This window comes from Barbus barbus (genome assembly GCF_936440315.1).
Source record: "Barbus barbus genome assembly, chromosome: 3".
NCBI classification, from domain to species: Eukaryota; Metazoa; Chordata; class Actinopteri; order Cypriniformes; family Cyprinidae; genus Barbus; species Barbus barbus.
This window is the reverse complement of record NC_136731.1, coordinates 23912795-23930682: the sequence shown is the minus strand read 5'-3', so window position 1 is coordinate 23930682 and position 17888 is coordinate 23912795. Positions and strand designations below refer to the sequence as shown.

At 43.0% G+C, this 17888-nt stretch overlaps 1 protein-coding gene across 1 annotated transcript; it reads left to right on the top strand.

The window, feature by feature from the left end:
* Positions 1 to 1500: 1500 nt before the first annotated feature.
* LOC306849176 (butyrophilin-like protein 10) lies at positions 1501 to 17828 on the top strand. Its single transcript, XM_079384033.1, has 9 exons — positions 1501 to 1572; positions 2352 to 2705; positions 3299 to 3571; positions 3859 to 3966; positions 10604 to 10645; positions 10935 to 10976; positions 16471 to 16512; positions 16647 to 16688; positions 17693 to 17828. The coding sequence occupies exons 1-8, from the start codon at positions 1515 to 1517 to the stop codon at positions 16682 to 16684; spliced, it is 957 nt and encodes a 318-aa protein (XP_079240159.1). The 5' UTR covers positions 1501 to 1514; the 3' UTR covers positions 16685 to 16688; positions 17693 to 17828.
* The last annotated feature ends 60 nt before the right edge of the window (positions 17829 to 17888 follow it).

Here is a 17888-nt window from a genome sequence, read left to right as displayed (position 1 = left end):
TTATCTTGTTGTGAAGTTATAATGATTCCTATAAAAAAGAAAGAATTGTCTATATTCAATCAATTTCAATATTTTCAGCAGTGAATATGATTCTGGATGCTGATACAGCTCATCCATGTGCCATTGTATCTGATGATGGGAAACAAGGGAAACTTGGAAACTTACAAAGAAGAGAGCTGGGTGGGAATGAAGAGCAAACGGACAGATTTAATGATTATCTGGGTGTTCTTGGGAAGGATGGATTCTCCTCGGGGAGTTTTTACTATGAGTTGCAGCTAAAGGAACAAACTAACTGTTTTTTAGGAGTGGCCAAAGAAACCTTTAACATGGGCTTGATCACTCTGAGTCCTATGAATGGATACTGGACTGTGGGTCTGAGAGATATGAACGGGCTCATGAGTCTTCATATGTCCCTCTTTCTCTGAGTGTGGATCGTCAGAGGTTCGTTGTGTTTGTGGATTATGAGATGGGTCTCGTCTCCTTCTATGATGCAGAGTCCATGTGTCATATCTACTCTTATTAAATATTATCAGTCAAAGGGGTGGTTTTATGTGCCTCATTATCTTAAGCATGTTTTGATTTAAAGACTATTGACTGAAATAATTTTTTTGTAAACAAATATAAATTATATTATATAACATTTTATAATAACACATAATGCTACTATACCTGAATTACTTGAAACGTGATATTCGCCAGCCAAAACATCAAAAACAGTATAAGGGAATAAGGAACAAAGTGCCGGTACTTCACAGAATATGAGTAATGTCATGTTTTAAAGCTAAATACATGCTGAAATTAATGAGTCATTATTATGATTTTGGTATTTTATTTTATTTTATTTCATTTTGTTTTATTCTCTAATGCAAATTAGTCAAATAAGTAATCAATAATTATTTACTTATTATTATTGACCAATTATTATTGTTTGGCACCTCCTCTGACATGCTGTCATGCTCTCGTGTTGTCTCTTGAGGAAAATGAATAAAAGGAAAAAAAGTTTTTGAAGAGACAGAAAAAGATTTTGAAGAAGAAAATCTTAGGACTTAAACTCGGGAAGGAGCCTATATTATAGAAATAAAATAGGAAGAAATATGCAATAGCACTTTTGTCCTGTAGAGGACGTGTTTGTGAAATATTATTTCTCCTTGTCATTAAAATAACATTAAATGTGATTAGAAATCAGGCCAACACCTGATGTGAATTAGTTAAGTTTTAACTATGATGGGAGGGACTGTGTAATCACTTAAGATGTTTATGATAAGAGAAAGTAAAACTAAACCAGGCATGATCTCTGTATGATCGCTCATATCATCTTATTTATTCACATTCTTGAGAACAGTTAGTACTGAGTTAAAGGTAAGTCATGGGAGAACTGAGAAATACTTTAACCTAGATTTCTACAATTCTACATAGATTTTCGGAATTTAGATATTCTGTGTATGTGTAACATAAAGAAAACACATGCATGTTAACCCGCAATTCTTTCTTTTTAGCATCCATGTCCTTCAAAGATGAAGTTTATTTGTATGACCCTCCTGATTATTAGTGGAATTACGGATTCAAGATCAGGTAATTATTTGTATTCAAGTGTGTGTGCGTGTGTAAAAGAATGAGGAAAAGAGATATAATAAGTAACTTATGTAAGGGACAATGTGCAATCAGCCGGTCATAGTCCAACTGAAGGAGTTAATTTTGCAGTGTTTTATGTAATTTAATGTAGTGAATAAATCCTCAGCTTAATGGATGAAGAGCTGAGGTTTGTGTGGGGAAACAACAGATGCTGCTTTACATGGAAGCATATATATATATATGGGGGGGGGGGGGGGGGGGGGTATTTATTTGTTTGTTTGCTTATACTGTATGTTAGTGCATCTTCAAGACTGTGTACTTGCTAGTTTTGGTTATTGGCGGTGTTATATCCCCGTCTTCACAACCCTATCGCCCCCCACAAACTACACCCCTGAAAAAAAAAATATATAATATGATAATAATAATAATAATATATATATATGCCTATATATTATTTATTATATATATTTTTTTTTAATGAGTTTTGTATTTTTTCTGGTGCAGGATTATCACACCAGGCATTTCTTATAATGTGAAAGAAGATGAACATTCTAAAATGTATTTTAACTGTTGTAAATCTGTAGAACAAATAGACTGTCTACTGTTCACTGTTGCCCTAAAGTCAAATATGATGTGTTGTGATAAGTTTACATGTGACAGCTAGCAATGAGTGGTGTCAGTGACATTAAACCTGCTACAACAATGTCAACAATGTTCACATGTTGAGGTAAAGACAAAATCTTTAGGACTGTGGCTGTGCTTTCTTTCTCTTGTAACAGAGCAGTATGATGTGGTGGGTCCTGTAGATCCAGTGTTTGCTGTAGCTGGTGAAGATGTGATTCTGCCCTGTTCAGTCAAATCCAACATCAGTGTTGTGGACATGAGAGTGGAGTGGTTTAGACTTGATCTGAAAGACTCACAACTAGTGCATCTCTATGATGACCATGAAGACAGAAACACAGATCAGATTGAGTCCTATAGAGGGAGAACAGAATTGACTCATCAAGAGCTAAAGAGAGGAAACGCATCACTCAAACTCTCATCAGTCCAAGTCTCTGATGAAGGAGTTTATAAGTGTTTTATTCAGTCCAAATCCTGGTATGATGATGCTACTGTTGATGTCAGTGTTGAAGGTGAGTAAACCAATGAAAACAAACATTTAATGAGTTTAGACATGCAGCTTTGGTGTAGGGAAGACTATGATGTTTGTAACATGGGTCAGTTGTAATCAGGGGTCTATTGTATAAGGTCACATTTGACACAACTACGAAAGTGAACTACGAAAGAAGTACACACACTGTCATTTGTTTTTATGTTCTTAGTCTATGTTATCCTTAGCCTTTTTGAATTACAAATAGTGTTGGGGGAAGGGGTTGATATAGGGATGGTATAAATATTATTTTGAAAAGTTAATTTGAATGCACGTACAAAACATTGATATATTTTGCAGATTTCAAGACAACTTCAATTAGTAACAGACAAATGTAGTATAATATCAACGTTAGAGATAAATAGTGCAAAATAATAATAATAATAATTATACAGCATTTACTGAAAATTACAGACCTTAAAGCAAAAAGTGATACAACTATCCCCAGTCTCCCCTATATTTTGCTCCTTCATTATATAGTTAGTGCTCTTGTCAGCATCAAACTAACACAAAAAGCCGAACAAAAACAGATTTATTGACAGAAAACATGTGCACTCAGTGAATGTTAATTTCTAGCCGTAGGACGTCCTCCAGTGATCACTGTAGATGGATTTGATGATTCAGGAGGGCTTCATCTACAGTGTGAATCTGAAGGATGGTCTCCTGAACCTGATCTTGAGTGGCTGGACAGTGAAGGAGTCAGTTTGAGTTCAGAAACTACAGAGGCACATAGAAACACAGATGGATTCAGTGTGAAACAAACCGTCACTGTATATGAGAGAGACAGCATGATTCACTGCAGAGTCAAACTGAGACATCACATGCTGGAGACACAGATTATCACCTCAAGTAAGTATTGACACTTGTGTAATTTTCATGATATTTTTATGGTTATTTGATTATGTAGAATAGATCAATTAATTATCAATTTAGTGCATTAAATTGCCTTATTTTATCTATTATATTGTTTTATTAAATAGTTTTAGTGTACATTTAATTTACTTATTTTTCCCACTGCATATTTTTATATGCACTATACAAATGTATCATTTTTTACATTATTAATTTTTAATCAAACAGTAATAAATGTTTGACTGGACACAATGTGCTCAATGTGATTCTGTTTTGTTTTGCAGGTAAAAGGTTTAATCCTCGGAGAACATCAATCATCTTGATTTCAGCTGTTGTTGTACTCATTGTGATTGCTGGAATGCTGATAGCTGCATTTGTTCATAAAAACATAAGTAAAAAATTTATTTCTTTGTTATTTAATATATTTAATGTAAATAAATAAGGGATTCTAGGGCTAGTTGTCATATGTTCCCTATCTGTCAGTCCACTCATTCAAATTTGTTCTTTAGAGCCGAGAGGACAGGTCTGTGCTTCTCACTCCATTCACCTCTGCCTAAACGCTTCGTTGAATTCTTACAGCACATTTCAGCGGCTCTCTCCCATATGCACTGAGAATTGCAAGAGAGCTCCCCCTGGGCATTTTAACAAGCAACTTGAAAGAGAAATTTCCAGAGAGTATCTCTATAAAAGAGTGGGTTTTCTCTAAAATAGCAAGCACAGACAGAGAGCATCTTTTTAAGGTTGCCTTTCTGTCTGTGTGTTCCTAGGTATGATTGATTTCTTTCATCCTCGGATGGCCAAGATTGCTGTCTCAAGTGTTTGGGGCACACACTGAGACGACGTTCAAGGATGGATCATGTTCTCACTACGAGAGTGTGACCATGCCAATGCTGCGAACTTGAATCTTTTTTAATAAAAGGAATCAACTTAGCTTTCTGCAATGCATGAGGCCGTGGCAGCGAGTGCTCATGGCAATTGACCGTTCACAAAGAGCTTGACTGACAGGCGATCTGACCAATCAGAACACGGATATTATGTGCTGCCGCTGCTATCCGCCATCTTGCCTGACAGCTACGGCCGGTCTCCATAGAAATTCATGTTAAAATGGGGTAAAAAAGATAGACTGAATTGAAACTTTTCCAATATAACTCAATATAAAAATGTGCGGAGGGTTAAGGCCCCGATATACTTCAAACGAAATCGAAGAACGAACTGATATAACGTCATTTCGAACAAAATCAGGCCGAAACGAAGTTACGATTGTAATTGTCAGGAACATAATCAAACATACATTTTAACCATTGTTGATGAACTACAGCGTCCGTAGGAAGCCCGAACACAGAAGACCTGAAAGCTGGGTGAAAATAACACACTTTCGACGGCATGACTACAGCTCTCCACTATAACTCTTCCCATCGACAAAGCCGCAGAACATGGCCTTGCCCCCTTTTTTGCATGTTCCGGAGGGAGGGTTGATGTACGTGTTTGTTACGTATAAAACCTGGGAAGTATCTCGTTGTAGTCCCATTTGAGTCGTTTTTGTAGGCATTAAACTTCCTGATTTTTAAAAGACGATATCTCTGCTTACGTTGAACTTTCAGCGCAGCAACTTTGCAGATACTGTTCATGCACCAACAGCAACATTACACACTATTTAAAATGAAAAAAAGTGAAATCGCTAACAACCACCCCTTTAAGATAGGAAGACCTGAGGTGATTTACCCTGGGCGTTGGAAGGTTGAGAGACAGTATAGCTGCACTTCTCATTTTGGCACTCAAAAGCCTGCCAGCATATGCACCAGCAGCTCTCGTGACTCAGTTCTGTTGTTGTGGTGTTTAGTATAGGGACCCCTTGTGTCAATCTTTAACACCACATTGAAGTGACTGACAGATAGGGAACATCTCGGTTAATGATATAACCTCTGTTCGTTGATAGAGGCAACAAGATGTGATGTTCCTCCTGCTGCAAATTTGAACTGCCCGCTGAAATGGCCGGGACACTGTCTTGGCTCCTCAGCACAAATTTGAATGAGTGGATCCACACCACTCCTTTATACCCATATGATGGGGGAGTAGCATGCAAATTCCACTCATCAATTCCCATTGCCTTTTTCTGAAGTATCTGAAAATATGAGGTCTTTGAGGATCCCAAGTGTGACCCCTAGTGTCAGACATGGACACCATGTCTCATTCCCTCCATCAGGAAACAGAGGTTCCCTATCAGTCAGTCACGTTCGACGTTACATTAGAGTGACTGACGCAATTTGGGATCTCGCCCAGCGTGGGTATAAAAGGAGAGCGCGTGCAGACACACATCAGCTTTTTGCTTCGGAGCCGAGCCTTCTGCGAATCTCTGAGAGTGTCTGCAAGACAGCGTTTGTGTTACGGCGCGTCAGCGGAGGTTGCTGTCCAGTGCTGCTGCTTCCAGTTTGACGGCGTGCTGCAGCTCTCATTCTGCGGTCGTGCTGCGACCTCTCCTGGGTGCTTCAACACTCTTTCCTTCCAAAAGAGCAAATCTAAAAGAGCCCCACGAGCGACGGGCATCTTTTTAAAGATGGCTTCCCACTCGTGCGTTTCTGGATGTGGTCGCTTCCTGGCTGCGTCTGACGGTCACGATCGCTGTGTCTCGTGCTTGAGCTTTCAGCACACTGAGACAGTTGCAGTCCAGATACCTCCTCGTCAAACGAGGGGGTATCCCCCTTGCGATGCCCCGATCTAGTTCCTCCGTCTCTCAGCAGCGGAAGGCTACTTCCGGGTGATCTGAGGATTACGGTGAGAGCTTCCCTGTGGCGTGCGCCTCCGCGGGCCTCTCATTCCTCCTGCACTTCGCACCCTCTGGTGTTCCCGGACGAGCTCACTGGATCCTCAGACAGGGCGGGCCCAGCATCTCATTCGGAGCACCAGCGGACGACAGGATGTCGATCGAGGCTGGACAATTGGTTCCTGGGGGTGCAGGCCGATTGCCGGCAGTTCCATTCTTCCCAGAGGTGCATGAGGAGGTGACTAGGTCTTGGAGGGCACCTTTTTCTGCCCGAAACAAGCCTAACACCTCCTCCGTCCTCACCACCCTCGACGGCGGAGCGGCCCAAGGGTATGTGGAGATCCCCCGAGTTGAGCACGCTATTGTCATGCAGCTCTGCCTGCAAAGCGCCGCCACCTGGCGGGGTAATCCACGCCTTTTATTCCAAGCCTCTAATGGCCAAGGCTTACATTGCTGCTGGACAGGTTGCTTCCGCCCTGCACGTCATGGCCCTCCTGCAAGTCCACCAGGCCAAGGCATTAAGGCAGTTGCACAGCGATGGACCTCGCCCTAAGGGTGACGAAAGTCACAGCGCGGGCCCTGGCTCAGACGATGTCCACCAGAGATAATTTCGTCGACGACGAAATATTCGTCAACGAGCCTTTTATCTGTGACTAAGACGAGACGTCGATGATAAAAACTATGACGAAATGTATGCCACTTCTTCACTTCTTCAGACGGGACTAAAATGTTATCTGAGGACTGCCAGACATTCAAAATATATCCTATAGGCTAAGTTAACTGTCTTGTCTTTCAAAATGTGCGTCTCTGTCATTGGATAAGGGGCATTTTCTTGTGTAGTCTCAGTATGGCAGCTGCAGTGGACGGATAGGCTACCAAAACGCGAACTAGCGATCTGAAACAATGGCCTCAACACCTGAACGGGACTGCGTTACCAAACATCCCGTTTTTTCCCAGGAGTCACAATTCGTTGTGGATTAACTTAAAGTTAGTGAAGGCAGGATAGGCGTAATCGCGCTGATAGAAGTGCTCTCTCTCACACATGCTCCGCTTCTTCAGTTCTCATACAGCACACAATCAGTTCTCAGCACTCAAATACACACAGCAGTCCAACACTGTCTATCGTGTAGAGTATCTCATGTAAATGCAGTCGGTTATGGCTTAAGTGAGTGTAAACAGGTGGGTGAAAACTGAACGTGTCAGTATTACATGCATACGCAGTCCCTCCGACTACTCATCGCCGAGGGCGCCCTCATGCTGCTTCCACCTCCGCTCTAGCTCGGCCTCAGCAGCAGCCTTCACGGCCGCAGTGTGGAGCTGGATACAGGAAAGTGGCAGGGCAAGCGGCGTCCCTGAGATGGGCGAACCGGAGTCCTTGGATCCTGCTCTTCAGGAGATGGTGAACACACCACTCCTTCCCCTGGAGGAGGGCCGGTTGGAGAATCTTTTGTTTCCTTTTTGTTCTGTTTCGCCACTGGCTCCCCAGCCAGTGGTACCCAAAACCTAAAAAAAAAGAGCAGTTTCCTTTCTCTCCGGGTCCTAAGAGGGCGAGGATGGCAGTGCACGAGACACAGTCTTCACACTTCCGTCCCCCTCGCCTTTTGACAATGGGCAGCAGGGTCCGGTTCGCGATGCCTCCTCAGGCGCCCCCTGCCCAGCCGTGGACCCCACTCTGAGATGCACTGCCTTCCGGGTCGGGTCCCTGTGTTCCACTTCGCTGCCCCACTGCGGGTGGGTCGGTGCTTCCCCTAGTCCCACTTGTCCGGTCTCTGGGGGCTCGCTGGCTCACGAGGACCATCATACTCGGCTATGTGATTCAGTTTGCCCAGCGCCCTCCCAAGTTCAGGGGTATTCGGTTCACCTCTGTGCTGAACAAAGATGCTCCTGTCTTGCGTGCAGAGATCCTGGTCCTGCTGGCGAAGGACGCGATACAGCCGGTCCCTCCATCCGAGATGAGGTCAGGGTTTTACAGCCCTTACTTCATCATACCCAAGAAAGGTGGTGGGTTACGACCAATCTTGGACCTGCACGTTCTGAACTGGGCACTTCACAAGCTCCTGTTCAGGATTTTGAAGCAGAAACGCATCTTTCAATGCATCCGTCCTTTCGATTGGCTTGCAGCGATCGACTTGAAGAACGCATACTTTTTATGTCTCGATTCTCCCTCGACACAGACTGTTTCTTCGCTTTGCGTTCGAAGGGCGAGCATATCAGTACAAAGTCCTCCCCTTCGGACTGTCCCTGTCACCTCGTGTCTTCACCAAGGTCGTAGAGGCGGCTCTTGTTCCATTAAGGGAAAGAGGCATTCACATTCTCAACTACCTCGACGACTGGCTCATATTGGCCCAGTCTCGAGCGCAGTTGTGCAAACACAGGGACACGGTGCTCAGCCACCTCAGCCGGTTGGGGCTTCGGGTCAACTGGTAAAATAGCAGACTCTTCCCGGGGCAGAGTATCTCTTTTCTTGGCATGGAGTTGGACTCGGTCAACCTCACAGCATGTCTCTCAATAGAACGTGCTCAGTCGATGCTCAACTGCCTGGAGTCTTTCCAGCACAAGAGGGCGTCTCCACTGAAACAGTTTCAGAGGCTCCTGGGGCATATGGCATCCACAGCCGCTGTTAGCCGCTCGGATTGCTTCAGATGAGACCGCTTCAGTGTTGGCTTCACGACTGGGTCCCGAGATGGGCATGGCGACGCGGCACGTACCTGGTCTCAGTCACCCCATCCTGCCGTCAGACCTTCAGCCCGTGGTCGGATCTTGCTTTTCTTCGGGCTACAAGATTCGCTAACTGGCTGAAGTGGAACCTGTTTGTCGATTGGTGTTCTTCCCCCCGTAGATGCCTTAATGGTCGTGCTCTCTTTTCTGCAAAATGGGTTGGAGCAAAGGCTGTCTCCCTCCACTCTCAAAGTGTATGTTGCTGCTTTTGCCACACATCACGATGCAGTAGACTGCAAGTCTGTGGGGAAGCACGACTTGGTCATCAGGTTCCTCAAAGGGGCGAGGAGGTTAAATCGCCATTCGAGCCTCTGCAGTCAGTAGAGCTTAAGTTTCTGTCATTGAAGACAGTGCTCCTCACTGCATTGGCCTCGGTCAAGAGGGTAGAGGACCTGCAGGCATTTTGGTTGACAATTCATGCCTAGAATTTGGACCGGGAGACTCTCATGTTGTCCTGAGACCCCGGCCCGGATATGTGCTCAAAGTTCCCACCACGCCTTTCAGGGATCAGGTGGTGAACTTGCAAGCACTGCCCCGGGAGGAGGCAGACCCAGCCATTGCTCTGCTCTGTCCCGTCCGCGCCTTGCAAGTTTACATGGACTGCATGCAGAGCTTCAGGGCCTCAGACCAGCTATTTGTCTGCTTCAGAGAACAGCAGAAGGGAAAGGCTGTCTCTAAACAGAGACTTGTCCACTGGATAGTGGAGGCTATAGTCTTGGCATACCAGGCCCAGCACTTACCGTGCCCCCTCGGTGTAAGAGCACACTCTACGAGAAGTGTGTCATCTTCTTGGGCATTGGTGCAGGGCACCTCAATAGCAGACATCTATAGAGCTGCTGGCTGGGCAACACCTAACACGTTTGTGAGATTCAATAATCTCCGTGTAGAGCCTGTGTCTTCCCGTGTACTCGCCTCAGGTGGCCAGTAACACCGGACCCGCTCGGTGTTGATCACGCTTGCTGCGCCATTCCCCTCTACGGACTGGATACGTGTGCTTTTACTGCTTCTCAGTTCAGTTCCCCTTGGCAAACCTGTTGAAGTTCCTCCCACACCCTCGGCAGTCAGGCATGGGGGAGTGCCAGACGCCAGGTCCAGCACTTGTGTGAATGCCCAAGGTCAGCCCTTGCGCTGGGCTAGGTGCCCGTGTGTAGTGATTCCCATTTGGATGGTCCTACATGTGTATTCTTCCACGATACGGCTCCCCCCACAGTGAGCCTGTGTCTTTCCCTAGCAGAGACCTTCTCTGCTGTGTATTGATCGCACCCCAGGCTGGCTGAGTCTACCTCAGAGACTTCCATATGCAGTACTGCCCTTGGCCAGTCCATATGTGTAATCTCCACATGGTACTTCCTTTACGCAGGATGTGGCTTCCATAGTTTTCTCTTACTTAGGTACGCTTTCCCAGTGTTGCCCACTGTACGGAACAGCAGTGGATGCATCTCTGCCTAAGTTCTGTACATTTGAATTATTCATTTATTCAGTTACCATGTGTACCCATGTGTGATGTTCTCTATTTAATGTTGTCTTCTCTTGCCTTTGTTTTTATTCAGTGCTTGATCAACTAAAGAATGAGAACAGGGGAATAAAACAAGGTGAATTTGTCTTTTTAAGTTATAATTCTATTATTAATGTAAAGTCTGTTTTCATCCACAATATATCCACTTCACAGACACTGTATATTCATATGTTTTTGTGTATATTTTACTGTAGGCCCTGTAAGTCTTTGCCATTTAAAAATAAATAAATACATTTATAAACTATATATATAAAATTGTTTTTTTTTTTTTTTTTTTTGGCATTTGTAGTGCAAAACCATATGTGTGTGTGATGTCATCTACTTGTCTATTGTTTTCTCTTGCCTTTATTCTGAATTTTCTCCAGAATGTGATCAACTACAGATTGAGATGAGCAGGAAACAACAAGGTAAATTAATCTATTTAGGTTTTTATTACACTTAATTCAAATGGTTTTTCCATATATATATTGTAACAGAACTGTTTGTTTAGTTTCCTTTTTGTCCTTATTTGGTTCTTCCTGTTTTAGTTTGTGTCCTAGTTCTGTTAATTAATTATCGTCATCACCTGTGTTCTATTAATTACCTTGTTTCCTCGTTTGTTCCTCCCCTTTATAAGTCCTCAGTTTTGCCATTATGTTTGTCCGATCTTAAGTTAACACATTGTCTTACGTGGGTTGAAGCAGTTTATTAAAAGATTCCTTTTTGTTTATATTTTCGTCGAGCGCCTTTTTGCCACAACCACCAGACCGATACAGAAGATCGGACCGCCAACTGAAGACGAGATCAACGCTTGGGATGCTCGAGCTCGTTCCCGTCGTTTGCGGGGGTTCTCTCCGCCGTTCGCGGCTCGCCCCTGCCCGTTCTGCATGGGATGTTGGGCTGCCTGTCGCGGCTTACCCAGGCCACCCGTTTTGGGGAGAACGGGTCGCCATTCGCCGCTCGCCCATATCCACCACCCAAGTGAAACTCGTTCCGCCTGAGACGGCGATGAATGTTCCGCCCGCGGCGAGGAGGATTCCGCCGCAAGGGGCGATGAACGTTGCTCCGTCCGCGGAGAAAAGGGATTCCACCGCCAATAACGGTTCCCCCGAACCACCGAAGGGGGAAAAACAGGTGCCGGTGGGGATTTTAATTGAGTTTGAGGGCATGTCATTCCCTCCAGTGCCTGCTCCTCGCCAGTGCCATCCAGTGCCTGCTCCTAGCCAGTGCCATCCAGTACCTGCTCCTCGCAAGCGCCCTCCAGTGCCAGCTCCTCGCCAGTGCCTTCCAGTGCCTGCTCCTCATCTGAGCCCACCAATTCCGGCACCTCGCAAGTGCCCACCTGAGTTCCCGCTGGTTCCGTCCAGCCCACCTGAGTTCCCGCTGGTTCCGTCCAGCCTACCTGAGTTCCCGCTGGTTCCGTCCAGCCCACCTGAGTTCCCGCTGGTCCCGTCCAGCCGTCCTGAAGTCCCGCTGGTCCCGTCCAGCCCACCTGAGTTCCCGCTGGCCCCGTCCAGCCCACCTGAGTTCCCGCTGGTCCCGTCCAGCCCCGCGCCTCCCGTTCGCCTTCTAATGTTAATGTCCACGCTGCAAGAGCGCCCTCTAATGTCCGCGCTTCCAGAGTGCCCCTTTGAATCCACGCTGCAAGAGTGCCCTCAAGTGTCCGCGCTGCAAGAGCGCCCTCAAGTGTCCGCGCTGCAAGAGCGCCCTCAAGAGTCCGCGCTGCAAGAGCGCCCTCCTGCATCTACGCTGGTCCCGTCCAGCTCTCCTTCGTCTCCGCTGGTTCCGTCCAGCTCCGCGCCTCCGGAGCGCCCTCAAGTGCCCGCTCCTCCGGAGCGCCCTCAAGTGCCCGCTCCTCCGGAGCGCCCTCAAGTGCCCGCTCCTCCGGAGCGCCCTCAAGTGCCCGCTCCTCCGGAGCGCCCCCAAGAGTCCGCTCCTCCCGAGCGCCCCCAAGCACTATATATATATATATATATATATATATATATATATATATATATATATATATATATATATATATATATATATATATATATATATATAGTGCTGCTTGAAAGTTTTTGAACGCCTTGCAGAATCTGAGAAAATGTAATTAATTTGAACAAAATAAGAGAGATCATACAAATTGTTTATTTATGTTATTGTTTATTTAGTACTGTCCTGAGTAAGATACTTTACATAAAAGATGTTTACATTTAGTCCACAAGACAAAATAATAGCTGAAATTATTAAAATAACTCCATTCAAAAGTTTGGGAACCCTTGGTTCTTAATACTGTGTGTGGTTACCTGGATGATCTACAACTTTTTTTTGTTGTTGTTTTGTGATGGTTGTTCATGAGTCCCTTGTTTGTTCTGAACAGTTAAACTGAGCACTGTTCTTCAGAAAAATCCTCCATGTCTTGCAGAATCTTCAGTTTTCTACCATATTTTGCATATTTGAACCCTTTCCAGCAGTGACTGTATGATTTGAGATCCATCTTTTCACACCGCGGACAATTGAGGGACTCAAACAACTATTAAAAAAGGTTCAAACATTCACTGATGCTCCTGAAGGAAATACGATGCATTAAGAGCCGGGGGGTGAAAACTTTTTGAATTTGAAGATTAAGGTAAATTGTACTTAATTTGTCTTCCGGGAAACATTAATTAAGTAAAAATTTGTATTTAACTTGATCATAATTTAATAAAAACATTGTAAGTTACTAATTATAATGCTTTCACTTCCATGGTTATTTAAACAGCGAATAAATTATACAGAGAAAATTAGCAAACTTAAATGCACTTAATAATTATATTCAAGATTCAAGATTTTTATTTGTCACATACACAATTATACAGAGTATAACCAGCAGTGAAATGTAAGTCAGGTCCGCTCCAAGGACAGTGCAATTATATAGAATACAAAAAAACACAGAATGTACATAAATATTAAGAAAAAGAAAAGTAGAAAAAAATAAAATAAAATAAAAGATAAAAAATCTAAATATAAATGTGCAGGTCAGTATGTTTGTTGACTTAAATAGTAATATAGTTGTAACGTAATAAAAACGTAATATTAATATGCAATTTAAAGAAATTGTTTAATTTAGCTCAAAGGGAATCATTTATGATTTTATAGGGATTCGAACAGAATCACTGTTACGGCGATTCACTGAACGAGCCGTATAACAAACTCTGCACTGGATATTAAAATCCAAAATATAGTGACTATTCCTATAACTATAGCACTATTAAATAGCACAGTAACAAGATCGGCAGATTAAGACATTAACTTGTGAGCACAAAACACAAGAAACTTCTCTTTTAAATATAAATAAGATTTTATTTATATAAACCTAAGACATAAACTAATCACATGACTAATAACACATGAACACAAGCATTCACACATTCACAAGTTGCAGAAAGAGAGAAAGTAAGGAAAGGATGACTTTAAGAGAATGAAAATGTGAAATCCCAAGTTTACAGCAATATGTTCAATTGCATAGACCTTAACAACCATCAATTACTTATTTAACCCTCGTTTTGAGTTTCTCAATGAGGCTAAAATTTATATTAACTGCACCTGATTCAGTTAGAACCTGGAGGTACTTGCTTGCTTTGCTAAGGGAATCCCTTTTGTCGTCGTCGTTGCAGAAAGGGGGTTCCCCGAAGTGTCTGATTGGCTGGAAGTTCAATAGTCTTTGAAGTGAAGTCTTGGGCATTGGCTGAGGATGCGGAGTTGGTCTGGTTGAAGTTTGAAGCGAGTGCAGTCGGAGCTGAACTTTGCAGCAAACTTACATTAGAACACGAAACTCCACGGTGTGACGAGTCGGCTGCCTCCCCCCTGTCCATCATCACCACCCCGTCCCGTATTCGCCGCCCTTCACCAGGCTCCCGACGGGAGTGGGTGTGTGTGAGAGAGGAGGGGCGCTGAACACCTAGGGCTGGCGGCGTGTGATGAGGCGCACCTGATGTGAATAGAGCCTCATCACCGCCGCCGTTTAAACGCCGAGCGCGCCTCTCCTCGGGAGACCGGTCTCTTCCCCGTGCATGCACGCTGGTGTCCTCGTGGGTCCAGGAAGGGTGCGTCGAGCAGGACTGCCGCACCCGTTAGGCGGCTGACGGGCCAGGATGCCGGGCCGCCGAATCCCCCAGAAGCGCCGGGAATCCAGGAGATGGACGAAGCCGCGCAAGAGACGCCGCCGCCGCCGCCGCCGCCACTCGCTCCCGGCCCCGAGAGGGGAGCGCGTGCGGCCACCGGACTCCGCCCCTTCCCTGGACCCTTCCCTGACGAACACTACCCTCATTCACTAGCCCCGCGGCACAGCGAGGACACCAGATTCCCCGTTTATTTGGACACTTTGCCCCTTTGGACACTTTATTTTCCTTTTTATTGTTTAATAAAAACCTCTCCGAGGCTTGACGCCACAGCCACTGTGTCTGTCGTTGGCTCCTCCCGCCACAACGGAAAGAATAGAAACTAAAGTAAAAGAATAAAACGATGTAACGAGACTAGGTGACTTTCTTCTCATTATGGTAACAGCTGGCACGTGGGCCAGAGAACGCTCAAAGAGCAGCGTCAAAACGCGGTGGCAAAAGAGAAGATGACAGAGAAGAGGGACTAAGAGAGCATTTTTAAGAAGAAGAAGGATTTTTAAGAAGAAGAGTGACTAAGAGAGAGTTTGATGGTGTCCTGAGTTTTTAAACTCGGCTTCTGGACACATCCCCTCTGGTGTCTTGACCAATTAGATAAGCTATTATCTTAGGTAGGGGTGTTCCTTCCATTATAAATCAGCATGTTATCAGTCACATGGTCCGAATTTTACAGGCCCTTGCAAAGTATACTTTTGGACATGATTTCTATAACAAGACTATGATGCATTTGACAAAGAATTGATTGGAAGAAACATTTAAATCATGAAATTTCAAACTCATACATACCAAACATGAATATTACCCTTTAAGGCTTAAGCTATTCAATACTTATTAAAAGCAAGACATACACAATGAGTGATTAAAATATGGATAGTCTAATATGTGGGTTACAAACATAATACGGGGTTCTGCATAGAAATGTCCTTTTAGGATGATTTTATGTGCATATGAAGAAGAAAGTCTTTGTGTAGTTCTATGGAGAACGAAGGCATGTTCTTTAGAGAAAGGAATTTTGGTTTGGTCTGTCTTCTATGTGTGGAGACCTTCCCAAGAGAGTCTGTAGCTCGTGATTTTCTATCACAGGTTTACATGTGACGGCCATCTCTTTGACCATCAGTCTTGATTACTTGCCCCAAATTTGACAGTCTCTTTCCTGAATTGGAATTATCCATAAGTATTCTTTTGTCTCAATGTTGCAAGCTATTTTGTGAAAGAGGCTTGCTGGTTAGGCTTGCTTCAGACTAGTTGGAGCTAGGAATCTGATTTATGACATTGTCCTGTTACAGCTTTGAGGCCCCTCTTTCTGGAATCTCAGCTTCTCAGGTTTCAATGTTCTGATGCATCTTAAATTTGTCTGATTCAGTCTCTGAAATCCTACATAGTGATCAAAAGAAAATATAATATAAAATATATAAAATATTTTTGTCCTTTTCCCTGATGAACTAAAAAATAATGGGTGTATGTCCATCTCGCGTCTCTGCAGTCATCTTAACCATTGAATTCTAGCAAGCGAGTTTTTTTTCTTCCTGGTGCTGGAATGTTTCCATTTGAAAACTAGCATTACTTAATTTCGGGATAAAATGTGGTGTTTTAACATGCATTATTGAGAATTTAATGGTTATAAGATTACCAAAATTTTATTAGTAATGCATTGTTACTGCGTTACAGCAAAAAGTAATACATCACTCTAATGGTGTTACTTTTGTAATGCTTTACTTCAACACTGCCTGTGTGTGAGATGTTATCTATTTAACGTTTTCTCTTTATTCTGAATTTTCGTCAGAATGTGATCAAATACAGACTGAGATTAACAGCATACAACAAGGTAAATTTATCTATTTAGGTTATTTCACTATTAATTCAAATGTTTTTGCCACTGTAATGGCGTTACTTTTGTAATGCTTTACTCCAACACTACCGTGTGTGATGTTATCTCTCTTTATTCTGAATTTTCTTCAGAATGTGATCAACTACAGATTGAGATGAGCAGCAAATAACAAGGTAAATTTATCTATTTAGGTTTTTATTACACTTAATTCAAATGGTTTGGCCATATATATACATATATAAATAAATATATATATATATATATATGGCATATGCAAAACCATATGTGTGTGTGATGTCATCTACTTATCTATTGTTTTCTCTTGCCTTTATTCTGAATTTTCTTCAGAACACTATGAACTTTTACATAATGAGAACAGGAGAATAATACAAAGTGAACTTGTCTTTTTAAGTTATAATTGTATTATTACAACCAGAATTCCGGAAATGTTGGGACGTTTTTTTTTTTTTTTAAATTTGAATAAAATGAAGACTAAAAGACTTTCAAATCACATAAGCCAATATTTTATTCACAATAGAACATAGAGAACATAAATGTTTAAACTGAGAAACTTTACACTTTTATCCACTAAATGAGCTCATGCCTCATGCCTGCTAGGTCTCCAAAAAGTTGTCAAGGGTGCAACAAAGGGCTGAAAAAGCAAGACATTTTGTAAAGATTAAGCTGGGACTCTGCCTCCCTAAGACATCCCTTTTATAGCTAATCATGTTACAGACCTGATGTCAATGAACTTAATTAGTTGCTAGATGTTCTCCCAGCTGAATCTTTTAAAAATGTCTTGCTTTTTCAGCCCTTTGTTGCCCCCGTGACAACTTTTTGGAGACCTAGGCACGATCTCATTTAATGGATAAAATTGTAAAATTTCTCAGTTTAAACATGTGTTATCTATGTTATATTGTGAATAAAATATTGGCTCATGTGATTTGAAAGTCTTTTAGTTTTGATTTTATTCAAATTTAAAAAACGTCTCAACATTTACGGAATTTGGGTTGTATTATTAATGTAGTCTGTTTTCATCCACAAAATATTTATTTCACAAACACTGTGTATTCTGTTGGGTTAATTGACTATAATGATATGCAATTTCCTGATCAATCCTCTGCTAACCAAACAAAACAGTCAGAAAAAATAGAAATTGATTTTCACGATCTTTTAGACCAGGGGTTTCCAGAGTAGGGTTTCCACGCTACCAGAATAAGACGGACAAGAGGAAACAGAAGATGGAGTGTCACAAGTGGGCCAAAGACAGAACTGGAAAATCAAATGATCTGTTTCAAACTAAAAGAGATTCTGAAGTTGATGAGAAAACAAGAGTCGTTGAACAAAAGAATAATGAGGTTGATAAGAGAGAT

What these genes read in the sequence shown, in the direction of transcription:
- LOC306849176 (XM_079384033.1), top strand. Translation starts at nt 1,515, where the DNA reads ATGAAGTTTATTTGTATGACCCTCCTGATTATTAGTGGAATTACGGAT. An exon ending in GATGAGCAGGAAACAACAAG is followed by an intron (nt 10,977 to 16,470) that starts GTAAATTAATCT and finishes AATTTTCGTCAG; the next exon opens with AATGTGATCAAATACAGACT. An exon ending in GATTAACAGCATACAACAAG is followed by an intron (nt 16,513 to 16,646) that starts GTAAATTTATCT and finishes AATTTTCTTCAG; the next exon opens with AATGTGATCAACTACAGATT.